Source organism: Lissotriton vulgaris, chromosome 8 (assembly GCF_964263255.1).
Source record: "Lissotriton vulgaris chromosome 8, aLisVul1.2, whole genome shotgun sequence".
Lineage (NCBI taxonomy): Eukaryota > Metazoa > Chordata > Amphibia > Caudata > Salamandridae > Lissotriton > Lissotriton vulgaris.
Window position 1 is genome coordinate 1111691329 of NC_141696.1, and position 17405 is coordinate 1111708733.

General features: G+C 46.2%; 1 protein-coding gene across 2 annotated transcripts in view; it reads left to right on the forward strand.

The window, feature by feature from the left end:
- WBP4 (WW domain binding protein 4) overlaps positions 1-16909 on the forward strand; it is a 338813-nt gene extending 321904 nt beyond the window's left edge. For both annotated transcript variants that reach the window (XM_086934934.1, XM_086934933.1), the window contains exon 10: positions 16294-16909. In XM_086934934.1, the coding sequence (XP_086791060.1) occupies positions 16294-16504 (211 nt within the window). In that variant the 3' untranslated portion in view covers positions 16505-16909. The remainder of the gene's footprint in view (positions 1-16293) is intronic.
- The last annotated feature ends 496 nt before the right edge of the window (positions 16910-17405 follow it).

Here is a 17405-nt window from a genome sequence, read left to right on the forward strand (position 1 = left end):
ATCTTCGTCCAAACAGAGCTCCAAACGCCATTACGTCAAAACATCTGGGACTTCTTCGTCTCGAAGCCCACCAACTCTTCATCAAGGGGGCAATAGAACCTGTACCTCACTCCCAAAAGGGGAAAGGGTTTTATTCCAGGTTCTTCCTGGTTCACAAGACAAAGGAGAAATGGCGTCTGATACTAGTTCTACTGGAGCTCAACACTTATCTCATCAAGGTGTCGTTCAGGATGGTCACCCTTCAAGACATTTTACGTCCTCTCAATCCAGGGGACTACATGGCAACTCTGGATTTGGAGGATGCATATTTCCATGTACCCATCCACCCAGCTCACAGGCAATATCTACGGTTCACAGTAGGCAAAAGCCACTTTCAGTTCAAGGTGCTGCCCTTTGGTCTGCGGTCCGCACCGAGAATTTTCACGAAAGTACTAGCTCCGGTGGCGGCTTTTCTCAGGAGGCAGTCTTTGGAAGTCTTCCCATACTTGGACGATTGGCTGGTGAAAGCTCCTTCATTCCAGGAAGCTTTCAGGGCTGTCACAACCTGCAGGACACTTTTCGAACAGTTAGGACTTCGACTCAACAAGGAAAAGTCGGTCTTGCGACCATCCAAGGCGACAAAGTTTTTAGGGGCGATTCTGGACACAGATTGCTGCAAAGCTTTCCCGTCGGAAGAACGCCAGATGAATCTCACTCTGTCAGCTCGCATTCTACGATCAAGGAAATTTCTGTCAGTACGTCGTTACAAATCCCTTCTAGGATCGATATCATCCTGCATACTATTGATTCCGCTCTGCAGGCTAAGGATGCGTCCACTGCAGGAACAACTGGACAAACAATGGCGTCAGGCAACAGGTTCCTTCGACGACAAAATCACTGTCACGCCGGTCATGAAAAAAGCAACCGACTGGTGGTCGAGGAAGGAGAACATTTCAGTGGGTTTAACATTCAAGCTTCCTCCATCTCCCATGGTGTTAACGACGGATGCCTCTATGGAGGGTTGGGGAGCGGTCCTCTAGGAGCTCAGTCAGTGGCCACTGGAGCGCAATCCAAAGCAGGTTCCACATCAACCTGCTAGAACTTATGGCTATCAGTCTAGCCTTGCAGGCTTTCCTTCCAAGAATCCAATCCCGTTCAGTGCTGGTTCGTACGGACAACACCACGGCCATGCATTACATAAACCAGCAGGGCCGGACGAGATCCTGTTCCCTTTTCAAGGAAGCGCAGAGAATTTGGAACTGGGTAATTCAACACAAGATTACTCTGTCAGCGGACCATCTCGCAGGGACGCTCAATTCCACAGCGGATGCTTTGAGTCGCAAGAGGTCAATCAGCCACGAGTGGGAATTGAATCAGACCATTCTAGAGGAGATCTTTTCACGTTGGGGGACCCCAATGATCGATCTGTTTGCGACACCTCAGAACGCCAAATGCCAGTGCTACGCAAGCAGGGATCACCATCAGGGATCCTTGGGGAATGCGCTTTTCATTGCTTGGTACAGCGCATTTGTCTACGCCTTTCCACCAATTCCTCTAATCCCAAGACTGATCAGGAAGCTCAAGGCGGAGCCGTGCAGAATGATATTAATAGCACCAGCATGGCTTCGACAATTCTGGTACACAGAGCTTCTCCTACTCTCTCAGGACCATCCGATTCTTCTGCGGCCTGTTCCATCGCTGTTGTCAATGACTCAGGGTCAGGTGCTCCATCCAGATCTGAACTCTCTCCAATTAACAGCGTGGCTCCTGAGTACAGAGAATTCCAGCATTTAAATATCCCAGGAGAATGTAGGGACATTCTGGCTCAGGCCCGTGCGCCTAGTACAAATAAGACCTATTGGGCCAAGTGGAAGAGGTTTTGTCTTTGGTGCCAGAAACAGGGGGTACATCCATATATGTCGGCCCGCACCAGCTTTTGCTTTACATCATTTCTCTAGCAAAATCTGGATTGCCGCATTCGTCTGTTAAAGTTCATCTTGCAGCCATTTCAAGATTTAGACGCACGTCATCCGGCCCTTCCCTTTGATCGGCAAGGATTGTTCAGCAGTTTCTGAAGGGTTTATTCAGAGTTTTTCCTCCAGTCCGGCCTACACCACCAGCCTGGCACCTTAATTTGGTTCTGTTACACCTGATGAAAGCTCAGTTCGAGCCTATTCACAGGGCGGATATGAAATTTGTGTCATGGAAACTTGCTATTCTCTTGGCTTTGACATCAGCTCGAAGAGTTAGCGAACTTCAGGCATTCACAATTGTGGAACCCTTTCTACAATTCAAAAATGATGTTCTAATCCTGCGGACAAATCCTAAATTTATCCCAAAAGTCCCTTCAGAATTCCATCTGAATGAGCTGGCGATCTTAAAATCTTTCTTTCCACGGCCCTCTACGCCAGCAGAGAGGGCACTACATTCTTTGGACATTCACAGATGCCTGAAATTTTACTTGGAACGGACAAGGCCATTCAGAAAGTCTCCTTCAGTGCTCCAAGGAGGGGATATCCAGTTCGTGCTCACGCTCCGTCCACAGACACGCCATCGAACTCTGGAACCTCCTAGACGCCACAGCCCCGGACGTTGCCTTCCTCACGGAGACCTGGATGAACGCCTCTTCAGCTCCCGACATCGCCATCGCTATCCCAGAGGGCTACAAGATCGTCCGGAGGGACCGAAACGCCAACCAGATGGGAGGAGGCATCGCCATCATCCACAGGAACTCCATCCGTCTCACGACCAGCACCGACAACACCCTGGCCAGCGCCGAACACCTGCATTTCCAGATCCACACCAACCCGAACACCACCCTCAGAGGCACCCTGATCTACCGACCCCCTGGACCACGCACGCAATTCAGCGAGGACATCGCCGACTTCGTAGCCCGCATGCCCTCCCCTCCGCTGACTACATCCTCCTGGGAGACCTCAACTTCCATCTGGAGAACAACAACGACCACAACACCAGCACCCTGCTCGACAACCTCGCCAACCTGGGACTCAAGCAACTGGTGTCCACCCCCACCCACCTCGCCGGACACACACTCGACGCCGTCTTCTCATCCAGCACAGACATCGACTTCAGCCACGCCACAGAGCTTCAATGGACGGACCACAGCTGCGTCCACTTCACCTTCAAGAGAACGACGACCCACCATCACCAGCAACAGGCCGCCCGCAGAAGCTGGAACAAGATCACAGCAGACCAGCTCGCCACCTCCCTGAGCCAGCACCCTCCTGCCAGCTCAGCGAACCCCAGCCAGGCCGCCGACAACCTCACGAAGTGGATCAGCAACTGCGCGGACGAACTCGCCCCGCTGAGGACCCCGCCTAGCAGACCCGGCAGCAAGAAGGCCCCATGGTTCACCGACGAACTCAAGAGCTCCAAGAAGAACTGCCGAGCCCTCGAGAAAGTCTGGAAAAGGGAACCGACACCGGACAACAGGACCTCCTACAAACTTGCCACCCGGAAACACCACCAGCTGATCCGCGCCGCCAAGAAAACAGCATTCAAGGACCGGTTGGACAACAACGCACACAACTGCAAGGAACTCTTCAACATCGTGAAAGAGCTTTCCAACCCCAGCGCAGGAAACAACGACATCACCCCATCACAAGACCTCTGCAACTCCCTCGCCTCATACTTCCACAACAAGATCACGGACATACACAGCAGCTTCAACACCATGACCGACCAACCCCCCCCCCCCCACCACCACCCTCCACGCCTGGACCCCGATCAGCACCGAAGACACCATCCGCACGATGAACTCCATCCACTCCGGATCACTGACCGACCCCTGCCCTCACCACGTCTTCAACAAGGCCGACGCTGTCATCGCACCCCACCTGCGAGACATCATCAACACATCCTTCGACACCACCATCTTCCCTGAGAGCTGGAAACACGCCGAACTCAGCGCTCTACTCAAGAAACCAACAGCGGACCCCACCGACCTCAAGAATTACCGCCCCATCTCGCTTCTCCCGTTTCCAGCCAAAGTCATCGAGAAGACTGTCAACAAGCAGATGGCCGCCTTCCTCGAGACGAACGGATCCCTCGACCCCTCACAGTCCGGCTTCCGAGCCAAACACAGCACCGAGACCGCCCTCATCGCCGCCACCGATGACATCCGAGCCCTGATGGACAATGGAGAAACAGCAGCCCTCATCCTCCTAGACCTCTCCGCGGCATTCGACACGGTCTGCCACCGCACCCTAGTACGGCGCCTCAGCAACATCGGAATCCAGGACAAGGCGCTGGAATGGATCATCTCCTTCCTCGACGGAAGAACACAGAGAGTCCGCCTACCACCGTACAAGTCAGAGGCCTCCGAAGTCATCTGCGGCGTCCCCCAAGGATCATCTCTGAGCCCCACCCTCTTCAACATCTACATGAGCCCCCTCGCGGCCATCGTACGCAAACACAACCTCAGCATAATCTCCTACGCCGACGACACCCAGCTGATCCTCTCCCTGACCAACGACCCCGCCGCCGCCGCCAGAGCCAACTTGCACGAAGGGATGAAAGAGGTAGCCGAGTGGATGACGACCAGCCGCCTGAAACTGAACTCGGACAAGACGGAGGTCCTCATCCTGGGCTCCACACCCTCCGCCTGGGACGACTCCTGGTGGCCTCCCGCCCTGGGCACCGCACCCAAACCGACAGACCATGCACGAAACCTGGGCTTCATCCTGGACTCCTCCCTCTCCATGACCAGGCAAGTCAACAACGTCTCCTCGGCGTGCTTCAACATCCTGCGCATGCTACGGAAGATCTTCTGGTGGATCCCCACAGAGACCAGGAAGACCGTCACCCAGGCCCTCGTCACCAGCCGACTGGACTACGGCAACGCCCTCTACGCCGGCACCACCGCCAAGCTCCAGAAGAGACTCCAGCGGATCCAAAACGCCTCAGCCAGACTCATCCTCGACATCCCACGATCCAGCCACATCTCCGGACATCTGAGAGACCTTCACTGGCTCCCCGTCAACAAGAGAATCACATTCCGCCTCCTCACCCACGCACACAAAGCCCTACACGACCAAGGCCCGAGCTACCTCAACAGCCGAGTCAACTTCTACGCTCCCAAACGCCACCTCCGATCAGCCAACCACGCCCTCGCCGCCGTCCCCCGCATCCGAAGAGCGACTACAGGAGGAAGGTCCTTCTCCTACCTGGCCGCCAAGACCTGGAACTCCCTCCCGACCGACCTGCGCCTGACCCAAGACCACCTCTCCTTCAGGAAGAAGCTGAAGACCTGGCTGTTCGAGCAGTAGCGGCACCCCCCCCCCCCCCCCCCCCCCAGCGCCTTGAGACCCTACGGGTATGTAGCGCGCTTTATAAGTGTCACTGATTGATTGATTGATTCTACGAGAGCGATGGCTTCATCAGTGGCCCTCTTCTCAGGGGTCCCGATAAAGGACATCTGTAGAGCGGCAACGTTGAGCAGTATCCACACCTTCACTCTGCACTACTGCCTGGATTCTTCGGTGAAGCAGGATGCAGCAGTGGGCCAAGCAGTCTTGAGGAACCTTTTCCAATATGACGGTGAGCTTTCCTTTCTATCCCGCCTTCCTATTTGGCATATTTTGTATCACTAGTAATTTGTTCTTCTGCTTGGTATGACAATGGATATATATATATTACCTACTGGCGGTAGCCAGTAGGTATATATAGTTAGGACGTAGTTTCCATAGGAAATCCCCAGCATTCTATTGGGAATAACTTTGGCGCTGGTTGATGAATCTTCGCAAATTTCTCAAAGAAGATGGCTCGCTCCGCTCCGCTCCTTCCCTGAAAGTTTGGGGGGGGATTCGTCAAGTGGGGGCTGAGAAAAAAGGGGGGTCCCAAAACGTGTTTTCCCCATGTTAATTTCCATAGGACCTTTAGACTCGGCTACAGCTGGAACCGCTGAAGGGAATTACACCAAACTTGTCAAAACGGTAGTGTCTGGTACGCAGATCACACTTTTGGTAAAATAGTGTAAATCCCTCCAGTGGTTCCTGAGAAAAGTAAAAGAGAAACCAGTTATATATCTATAAGCGCGCACGCGTGCGCGCACCCCCGCGAATTTTCAGAATTTGTTTTTGGGGGGGGGGGGCTTGGGGGGCTTCTGTCTTATATTTTATTGTGTTTTATTTCATTTTCGAGGGTGCCCACCCCTCGTTTTGCCCCCCGAGATCACCGCCGCCGCCCGAGCTGCCTTAAAATGGCCGCCGCCTGGTTGTGGGCGGGGCCAAGAGAACGTGGTTTCCGCTTCCCCCTGCCTGGGGGAAGCCTTTGCTGTGCCCGTCCGGTCTCCCGTGCCGAGGGGGAGACCGGGTGATGTTGACTTGCCGGCCAGTAACTATCTAAATTAGGAAGACGGAGGTAATGCCTCAGTTACTACTCCGTGAGGCAGCCGAGGCGCGGCTGACCGGCGAGGCCCCGGAGAGGAGGAGCCCTGCCCGCGGTACCCGAGGAGCTTGCAGCTGGAGAAGGAGCCGCTCTCCGATCAACAGAAGCCGGTGAGTGCGGCGTCTCTGCAGAGAGCTCCTCAGCTCTTGGGGGCATAGTTGTTTCGAGTCCCCCGAGTGGGACTGCAACGAGTGGGAGCATTTCTTCTGAGCCCACGAGAGGCTCCAACAAACAAACAGAACGCACACCATACTCGCATTCCTCACATCGCACACACCACGCATTCACCACGCAAACCATTACATCGGACTCCGCATTCACACGCATGCAAAAGACGTTTTCATCACACACTACGACGACGCATTCTATCAGGTGGGCTAAACAGGAAGGTTTACAGCGGGAAGATCTAGGGAGAGTAACCGTTAAAGAATTCCAGCCGCCTGAGAGATGGGATGTGTTTTGTAAAAGTACAGCGCAGGTACGTGAAACAGCATGTAAAAGTTTCAGAATCTGTGTTAAAGAACTAATTTAAAGGCTTGCCAATGCACGATGAATAATGAACACTGTATGTTTTTAATAAGCTCCGGTGAAATATGCATGTTTGGAAAATAACAGAGGGCAAGCCACCGTCAGTGAGCTATCGGCAGCTAGGCACACGTATAAAGGTTAAAAGCTGGGTAAGCACGTGATACATCCAAATGCTTAAAATAACGCGTGTATTTGCATGAGAAGTTCAAAAGCTAATCCCTCGAGTATGCTGATAAAAAGAGAAAAGTAGAGCGAGAACTCAGAATAATGACCGTTATTGCTATGGCATGTTTATATAAAGCAATCATAAACACTTAAGTTTATACATCCAGAGGAGGTAGCGAGGGTTACTTTTTTCTGGTCTGATAATTGTGGGGTTACCACTGACACCTGCTACAATATTAGGAGGAGTTTAATGTAAAAAAACGTTAGTGTTGTTTTGCGCTCAATTGTTCAGATAATAATTTATGAACTGAGTCTTGTTACTGTTTTTTATATTTATAGTGACCCCTGAAGAAGTGCAACTGTGCACGAAATGCATTGGGTTTTTAATTAAATAAACACTGTCCTGAACGAAGAATGCTTCATATATATATATATATATATATTACCTACTGGCGATAGCCAGTAGGTATATATAGTTAGGATTTTTGCACATGTGGATTTTGTCTAATTAAGGTTAAAAAAATATATATATCTGTAAGCGTGCACCGGCGCGCTTACGTTACGGGTTTTGTTTGCGCTGCAGAGCTGATACGTCACGGTTATGCGACGCGTCATGAGGCGTCTCACGTGGCTACGTGATACGTCACGTAGAAAAGAATATATTTTACAGCTATAGATATTAGCTTTTAAAAAACCAATGAAATTCACTTAAAAAACCCATAGGTTATAGACCATATATAGTTAGGAATTTGCATTTACAAAACCTTGAAAATTCACTGAAAAAACCATAGGTTAGAGACCATATATAGTTAGCTGGACATTTTATTGACATAAAACCAATGAAATTCCATATATAGTTAGTTGCACTAACTATATATCGCGCACCCGCAATCCACTGCTGATGATGTCACATATTACATCATTCATGACATGGTCAGTGACCTCACTGATGACATCATCCAGTGACTGTGGGTTTCTGTAAAGTTTAAATATGTTTTACATATTGAAGAATGAGTGGATGTATAAGTGTCTGGATGAAGGATTTAGTAGGTGCGTGACTGACTCAGTGAGTGAATAAATGTGTCTTACTGAATGCATGGGTTAGTGACTAAACTGTCTGAAAGTGTGCATCAATATGTCTGTTGTTGTGCAAGCTCCTGCATGTGTTGATCAGTAGCTATATGAGTGGCTATATGGGTTATTGATTGGTTGCCCAAGTATTTGTATGGAAGACTGAGTGTGTGTGTGTGGCTGGCTGGGAGGTGTGTGACTCTGTGCAGATCAATCTGTACTTGTATCAGTAATTGTATAAGAGAGTAAGTATGTGTTAGTATATGTTTGTAAAAGTAAGGTGTTCTGTGTTTAACTGTATAGATGAGGAAATCGAAGTGTGATTGATTCTTTACAGGACTGACTAGGTGTGTGAGTAACTCCATGGATGAGTGGCAGTGTGTGAGTGTCTGCATAGGTGTATGAGTGCATATGATAGTGTTGGAATAATGAGTGACTGTATGTATGAGTGATTGTATGGGTGAATGAGTGAATGTGTGTGTACACGTAGGAATCAGTGAGTGCGTATGTAGTAACTGGTATTGGTGTGTCATGATGTCATCAGTGATGTCATTTGAGATGTCATTAGTGATGTCATCAGTGATGTCATTTGAGATGTCATCAGTGATGTCATCAATGATGTCACTGACCATGTCATGAATGATGTAATATGTGACATCATCAGCAGTGGATTGCGGGTGCGCGATATATAGTTAGTGCAACTAACTATATATGGAATTTCATTGGTTTTATGTCAATAAAATGTCCAGCTAACTATATATGGTCTCTAACCTATGGTTTTTTCAGTGAATTTTCAAGGTTTTGTAAATGCAAATTCCTAACTATATATGGTCTATAACCTATGGTTTTTTAAGTGAATATATATATATATATATATGCAAAGAACAAAATATGCATTATGTGTACTGCTAGCTACTCTGATACAAAGCATGGGAATCTATGAAAGTTCCAATACTGGGGCAAGAAAACAAGTTACTTACCTGTAACTTTGGTTCCCCAGTAATGGTAACTTTCATAGATTCCCATGCGCCCACCCGCCTCCCCTGGGAAAGCTCAGCCTTCAGCAGATGTGGTGACTGTTACACAACGGCTATGAAAATCTGAGGCTCTGAGGCTCTCTCAGGAAGGTTCTATGGGGTGAGGCTGCTCTGATTGGTTATTGCAGAAGTTTGGTCTCTTTTACAAAAAGAGGTGGATAAGCTACAAAAGGGGATGAGGCCTAGGCCTATTTATTCACTTTTGTGCATACTACTAGGTTATTTATTTTTACCGAGGCTCCCATTCCGACGACGGGGAATGATACAAAGCATGGGATTCTATGAAAGTTACCAATACTGGGGAACCAAAGTTACAGGTAAGTAACTTGTTTTCTTACTGTTTCTATGCCGACCAAGAGCACTGCAGTGAGCAAAGATGGCCACCTCCAGGTTGATAATCTCTTCAGCCTACCAGTTAGTATGGTCGTCTTCATTCTTCCTTCTCTGGTGTAGTGCAGGGTACGTACACATGTACTTCTTTTAAGACCAAAAGAATCCTCCTTAAATAAGCCTGAGGAAGAAAAACACAAAAAGGCACTTAAATAAATTGACAGACCAGATTCAACAGACAATGAACAGAAAACCGGTATTCATCCATTACTATGCCTCCACCGTTATCTAAAGCGAACATGACAAAATGGGTTCCACATACCCTCCTCTGACCCTCAATGATGACATGGTGTTCGTAATCCTCCTTGCACTATCTCACATCCATCAGTATTTGGGTCTAGATATTGTGTTCGGCATTAGTGCTGTTGATGTCTTGGGAAATAATTACTATTGCTGTGTTGCATCATCCTTAGTACCTCTTGGTCAATCTTCGGTGGATGCACAGATACCGCTGTCAGTGTTAGTTTATGTTGATAATGTTGCACATGGTACAAAATTATCTACCTGTAGGGTGCGTACTTGGGGAAGAAATCCTTCTTTCCATGCATCTGGAAATCTGGGGTGCATAGTTAGGCCACTACTTGCTGGTCTATATTTAAACCCAAGACAGACTTCTCCTATTAGTAACCTCAAACTTGGAATACCGTAATTCTCTAATATCGATGACCTTTCTTACTAGAAAGATAATGGAACTTTTATGTAGATGTATTCTTTTCACAGGAAAGGTGATGTTCCCTATTACTCTGTTATCTACTAGGCACTGTTGGAGCAGGTGTGTGCAAATTGTAAAGATTCGATACATATAACTTTGGATCGCATTTCACGTTCAAATCAACATTGTTCTCTTTCACTCAAAACATGTTTACACTTTTTCGTTATTTTTCTGTGGTTAAAAAGTTCAACGTCTCAATGTCATTCACTGTTCCTACTTCGGAATAAAAAGGTGTTGGTGTGAAATCCGCAGGCACCGTGACTAGTACTGAGGCACCTACAAAATAGTTGGTACCCATGACCATTTTTTAGCGTGCCTGGAAGAGGTGAATTTAGGCCCAGATCCTTGTACTGGGGTGAATGTAAGACATTGATCTACATTCTGTCCATCAAATTGTTTTTTGTAATTTTCTCTCTGGAAGAGGTGTCAGGCATCGTTATCTGTGTGGATGCCCAAAGTAGACTCTTGAAAAAAACTAGAGCTTCCAAGAAAATCTCTTGTGCACAGTGGTGTATTATTAGTACTACGCCAGAGGTCACCAGTACTTCGCGCAATACTAGGTAACTTTTTTAGAGTGCAGGTTTTAACAGTGTGGCCCAGGTAAAACTGCAGGTGATGAAATCAGTGACCCTGGCTGTTGTTGCGGCTACGATGCCCTCTTGGTGTGTGTGTGTGTAAGTGTGTGTGTAATGCTCCCAGGATGTAAGCCCTTCACATTTGACAGCTGTGGCAGTTGTCAAGAGGACCTGGAAGGGCTCTTTCCACCATAGTGGCAGGCAATGGTGTCTGGTGTGGGCTGATGACGATGTCACGCTGGTATTGTTAAGTCAGGAAGGACCTGCAGCACCTGATGATGAAGGTAATGCAACATATTTGTTAGTTTCTTCGCAGCACTGTAAAAGCAAGTTATCAGATACGGATAGTAAAACAATGGGCATGTGTCCTGGCCTGGGAGGTGTACAGGCAAACAGCATTTCATGTTGGTTCAGTCTGGTCACTCTGTCAGGTGGTCGTGCATCAATTTGGGACAGCTCTGTGGCTGCACAAATCTTACTATTCCCCCTGCTGGAGGATGGTAGGCAGAGTGCAGTTTATGCAGTACCCCAAGTCCCTTACAAAGGATTTTTTGATCAGTGGTCAAGGCTCCTAGTATGAGCAGTTGTAATGAGATTGCCCACTTCTTCTCTGATAAAATCTCATCCCTATAGGCATCTTTTCCTGAAACCACTAAGAAACACCGCCTCGTTTCTTCAATTAGGAATTCCGATCCCTTTCCAGATGGCTCCTTCAAGATTGACAGCATCTCAGTGAAATATCTATGCTCCCTACCGGCAAAAATCAAATTTGGCTCACCGCTAGACCTAGCGCTTCTGGCTATTTTGAAACTGGGGCTAACTGCACTTGCTCCCATATTATGTTCCATGCTTAATCTGTCGTTTGAAGCCGGCCTACTTCCGGCTGAGTTTAAACATGCAGTAGTGATTCCTCTCCTCAAAAAACCATCTCTTGACTATTCTAAACCAGAGAATTTTCGCCCAATCTCCCTGCTTCCTTTCTTGGCAAAACTGACTGAAAAGCATGTCAATTCTCAACTGACAAAGTTCATTACAGAGAACAGTCTCCTTCATGAGACTCAGTCAGGTTCCAGGCCACAGTATAGTATGGAATCTGCCTTGCTTCTGGCCTCAGAGACACTACGCAGGGTGGCAGACAAAGGGAAAACTGGGTCTTTCATCATGCTGGATCTTAGCGCAGCGTTCGATACAGTCTCGCACACTGCTACTGGAACGATTGTGGACCCAGGGCATAAAGGGTAGAGCTTTTGACTGGATTGCAGATTTTCTCTAGAAGCATTCTTTCCAGGTAACTCAGAAGCCATAAACCTCTAATAGTATTCCCTACAGCGGGGAGGGACCCAGGGATCAGCACTGAGCCCTACTCTTTTTTAACTTCTATCTTCGCCTATTGGCTGACGTATTCGAGGGCCATGGAGTGAGATTGGTGTCGTATGCTGATGACACTCAGCTAGTTATTACACCAGCTAATGATGACGACAGGGCTGCAGTAAATTTCAAGTCATGTCTCGCCGACCTAGCAACATGGTTGAAGGCTAACTGCCTGACGTTAAATGCAGATATGCATACAAGAACGAAGGTACCCCTTGATAATTAATTTACGTGGTCTGGTAGGAAAGGGGAAATCAAGATGCAAAAATATATACAAAGGCCTCCCACTCGACCAACAATTATTTTCTCAATGGCTAATTTTAGCTCTTACGGGTTCTCCCTATGTAATCAATAGCAAAAAGACAGCCAATAATTCATTATTTCATGTATTTTATTTGTCTCATTAAATCTTTTGTTATGAATTCGTTTATATGCACAATTATTTCCATTTAGAATTTTTTTTTCAGAATTAAAAAAAAAGTCAATATCTTATTGTGTTTTTATATACAGTGTAAATCATACAAATTCAACCAATGAAGCACAATTCCCTAAAATATACAATTGGTACAGGATTAGGCATTATTAAACATACAATTAATCATATTTGGTTGCAACCCCTTGCACAGTCATGAATGAACTAACCACACAAACAGTCACCTCATCCCAAACATGCACATTCGCTCATCACAATCATAAAGATCCCAGCTTAATTGGTTATCCAGGTTTCGGCACGCCTGGTCCCCTTGAATCAGTGTGGCTTCATTTCACACAGCACACAGAGTCCACTTAGCTCTTACACACTCCCAATACCCACAATGCTCTATTGTGTTAATTCCCATTGATTTCGAAAAAGCCTGCAGTTTGCTGGACTGGGCGTTCCTGGAAGAGGTACTGCTAAGTTGTGCTTTGGGCTCCCTTTTATGCTGTCCGTGTACCATATACACAGCCACGAGCCCAAGCCTGAGTGATTGGTGTCCTTTCCCCCTGGTTCCCGATTCATAAAGGGGACCAGACAGGGTTGTCCCCTCACCCCCATCTATTCTCACTGCCCGTAGACCTGCAGGCGATGTGGGCACTATGTGACACACAGGTCTGGAGTTTCGATTGGGGTTGCCAACTGAGGATAGGATCACCCTGTATCTGCATGATGATCTTTTATTCCTGCCTTGCCCTGCTATTACATGACCCCGTCTAATTCACATCATGGACACTTTTGGTGAGGAATCTACCCTTCTTGTCAAATGGGCCAAAATTCTTCCTTATCTCCCTGAGAGGGGATCATGGGGGAAAAGTCCTGGCAGCCGATTCTCCAGGTATGTTGTCTCAGTTTTCACAATTGGGCATGCACAAGGCTCCGGAACCATATCTAACCTAGAGCTTGAACATTCCACTACTTCTAGGCAAATCCCGAGATGACCTGGATAGAGGGACCAAATTACCAATCCGTATCTTGAGCGGAGTAGCCCTGTTCAAGATGATGGTCATACAGCCCACAATTTATGTGCTCCAGAATATTCCTCTCTTCATTCCACAGAACTGGCTGGTCCCGTGCCTTGTTGGCCAAAGTGCATCTGTTTCTATGGTCGAATAAGCCCCCTAGGACATCCTTTGGCAAGTTCATACAATCATACAATCCACATTTGATGGAGGGCTCACCATGGCGGATATCCTTCTATATGACTGGGTGGCGCAAACACTGGATGTTACTGATTGGCTGCACGGGGGATGAAAGGCCCCCCTCATTTAGGGAGAGATAGCGTTGATTGGCCTGGACAATATATTGGACCTTTTGTATGTTGCTCAATTACCAGGGCATTCCTGGAGGTGACCAAGGCATGGTCCTCCAGGCGTGGAGGTCGATGCTGGTATGGGACCAGCTGTGGCTGAAGGATGACGCACGTAACTCCCCTCTGGAGAAGCAGCTCATTGGACCAGGTGGTGCGACTGAAGGGATTTAATAGCTGTGACCAGATAGGAATATTAAAGGTCAGTAATGTTCAAGAGGGTGCACCCATGAAGTCCTATTAGGAGCCATGGGTGCAGTGATTGCTAAGAGAGACCTTGCCGAATACTAGCGCTCCACCGGGGCTGTCCCGCACCCGCCACTCCCCACCATGCAGGGCTGCGAAGTAGGAAAAACATATAGATCTATATTCGTCTGGGCTTGAGGATCCGACGATACGGCCTGAGCCTTACACTCGGGTATCGGGAGGAATGAGACGGGGTGGGGGGGATGTTATTCGAGAACACAATAAGGTTCCCACACACAACCGTGACGTCAGCCCCTGATCTAGGTGGCCCGATATTTGTGGGATTCATATACTGGGGGAGGTTTGTGGGCTGGGGAGGGACAAAGGGTGTGTCTGCTTGCATTTACGTGCTACCCTGTTCCCTCCTGCTTTGGACGCATTGCGGGCTGCATATACATCTTTTGGGTGCTTTGTTGTGCATTTGGGAGACACTGCCTGTTCGCCCGCTCTGGAAGACTCCACTGTTAATATTACTGTTTGTTTCTGATTGTATATTCGATTTTGCTAGCGTGCTTGGAATGGAACAGATGAAGCTACATTTCCATCGTCCAACATAATCCATGTCCTTGCTTTATTTGTATTGAAAACAATAAAATGCATCTTTGAAAAACAAAAATAAAAACATATATGCTGCACGAGGATGTCCTTCGAAACATTTCAAAATTTTGGGAGTGGTGGGCAAACTGTGGATGGGGTTAATTATTTTTGGGTGCTAATATGGCAGTATATATATTGCTGAGTGATTAGTAGATGTTGCTCTTTTGTATTAATTGGCTATGTTCAATGAGCAGTGTTGTTCACCTTTACTACAACTAAAATTCAAAATTGTTATTTAAAAAAAGTGTGTGTTGGAGAAGGGAGCGGTTGTGAGGGGCAAAGATGGGGGTGAGGATTGAGACGCTGTATGTTTGGAGCAAGGTGTTCCACATCTAATGGGCTAATTTACTGCAGGTTTCTTAAAAATCCATATTCAAAAGAACATGGGTTAGTGCTTCAGAAGGTGTTTTGAGTTGGAAGAAGTATATGAATGATATTGGTACTAGGATTCTTCTGGTGACTGAGGGCCTAGTAAATTCAGTAATACTTACAGAGGCTCTTCTCCTCTGTTGTTTCTGTTTCAAGACAATGAGGCAAAGTGCTTTGCATTTTACTACTTTCTGTCTCAATGTTGAGAGCAAATGTACCTGCTCAAGTAGCTTTATTAGATCTGCAGTATATGCCCTCCTCCATGAGGGATGTCACACCGCCTACTTTAGTTAGGTGAGAGGGGTCTTGGGTTAGAATGGGTACAGTATCTAAAAAGATATGGTAGACCTACATGAATAGTTTGAGCCTTTAGTACACAGCCTTTTCGGGGTATAATATATGTTGCTTTTGCTGATACCTAAGCGGGTTAACTCTACTTCATGCTTATTTCTAATTGAATGGGATTACAACTTTCTAAACTACTGTTTTAAAATCTTATAAGTTAGACACAGCAATATATTCCTTTTAAATTCGCTGACATGTAGTACATCTTAAGTTTGAGACTTAAGACTTTGTAAACCCAATCAAGTCTGAGTCCACAATGATGCCTATTATAAACTATCAGACAGGAATGCACCTTCGTTCCAACCAACTACAGTCCTACTAGCAAGAGGTTCCTGGAGATAACATCTATATTGAGGTGAAATGTAAGCTTTTTACTTTTTACTTAAACAGAGGACCAGGTTTACTTTATCCTGCATAAAGTAAGTGAATTTCCATCGAAGACTCCTGCTCAAGACCTTTAGAGAGGATTTTTACACAGCTAAAATAAGTGTGTAGGGCATACAATCACTAAAGTATTTATTTCGGTGTTTAGTAATCCTGGAGTATGTTTTTACATTTATATGTTGTCTTTAATGTTGTTTTATGTATATATTTAAATGTTTACTTACATAAAGGTTACTAATCCCTATACACACAAAAATTATTTTTTTAATACTTATTTAGAAATGTGTGTGTGCTAAACTTTACAATTTTTTTTATCTTATTTCCGGAAACAGTGAAAAGGTGGATTTGGAACTTCCCACTGTGGAGTATGATTATTTTGAAGCAACAGAACTTGATGTTCCTCAAGAGCCAAAGGTGAAGTTTAAGGAGAAAACAATCACTTCTTTGGGAGATGCTGGAGCCATAGGAAATCCAGTGTTTAAGAAGAGGAAAACTGAAAATGGGAAAAGCCGAAACATCAGACAGAGAATCAGTGATACTTAAGAGAAAATTAATTTCTAATTCCTGGTGTGATTTGGACTTGTTTTTTAAAGACAACCATGGTAAATTCAAAGAAGAAATTACTTAAGAAGTATTTTGGAATTGAAGTGTTTTACATATTATTTTCCTGCCGAAAATAATGAAATTGTGCGAGTGACATGTTTTTTGCTGACCGGGTAGAAATACATCTTTATTTAATACATACATTTTAAAGAGCTTTCTGGCAGGAAAAAAAAAGCTGTGCAACTGAACTACACTTTCTCACTTGGCAACGTCTTCATGCATAACAAGATAAGCATGTCAAGGCTTTTCTTTTCACAGCACTTTGTGCTGCCCTGCTCCCTCTGTTGGACCAAAGTGTGTTTTTCTCATTTAAGTTATTAAAACAAAGAAAGTTGTTGGGGTTGATATTGTCTGGTGCAAGTCTCTCTGTTACAGATTGTTTCACTAAATTTAAATAGAAAAATTGGTGTACATTAACTTGGTTTACAAGTAGTGACCGCAGCGACACAGAGTACCAGAAAAGAACCCTATTTCATATTACAAGTCGTACTAACAATTGCTATATCCCAAAATGCTCGTGACCCCTTAAATTGACAGTGAGCCCTACACTGGTGTAGCAAGGTAAACGGGCACACTTACGTGGTGAGTATTGCAAGTGTTGGGGAAGAATGGAGTTTTACTCAAGAAATAAGATTTAACACACATTGAAGCGCGCTCTGTGCATTTTATTTATTGGAAATTAATTTTAGACCTGTGATCTAGTATGATGACTGAATTGTGTGCTTCAACATACCCATGTAGAGAACTTTTCAGACTGTAAGGGCAATAACCCAACACATCATACTTTGAATATTGACCGTTTCAACTCCCTGTTCTGAGCTGCTTTCCCAAATCTCATCTC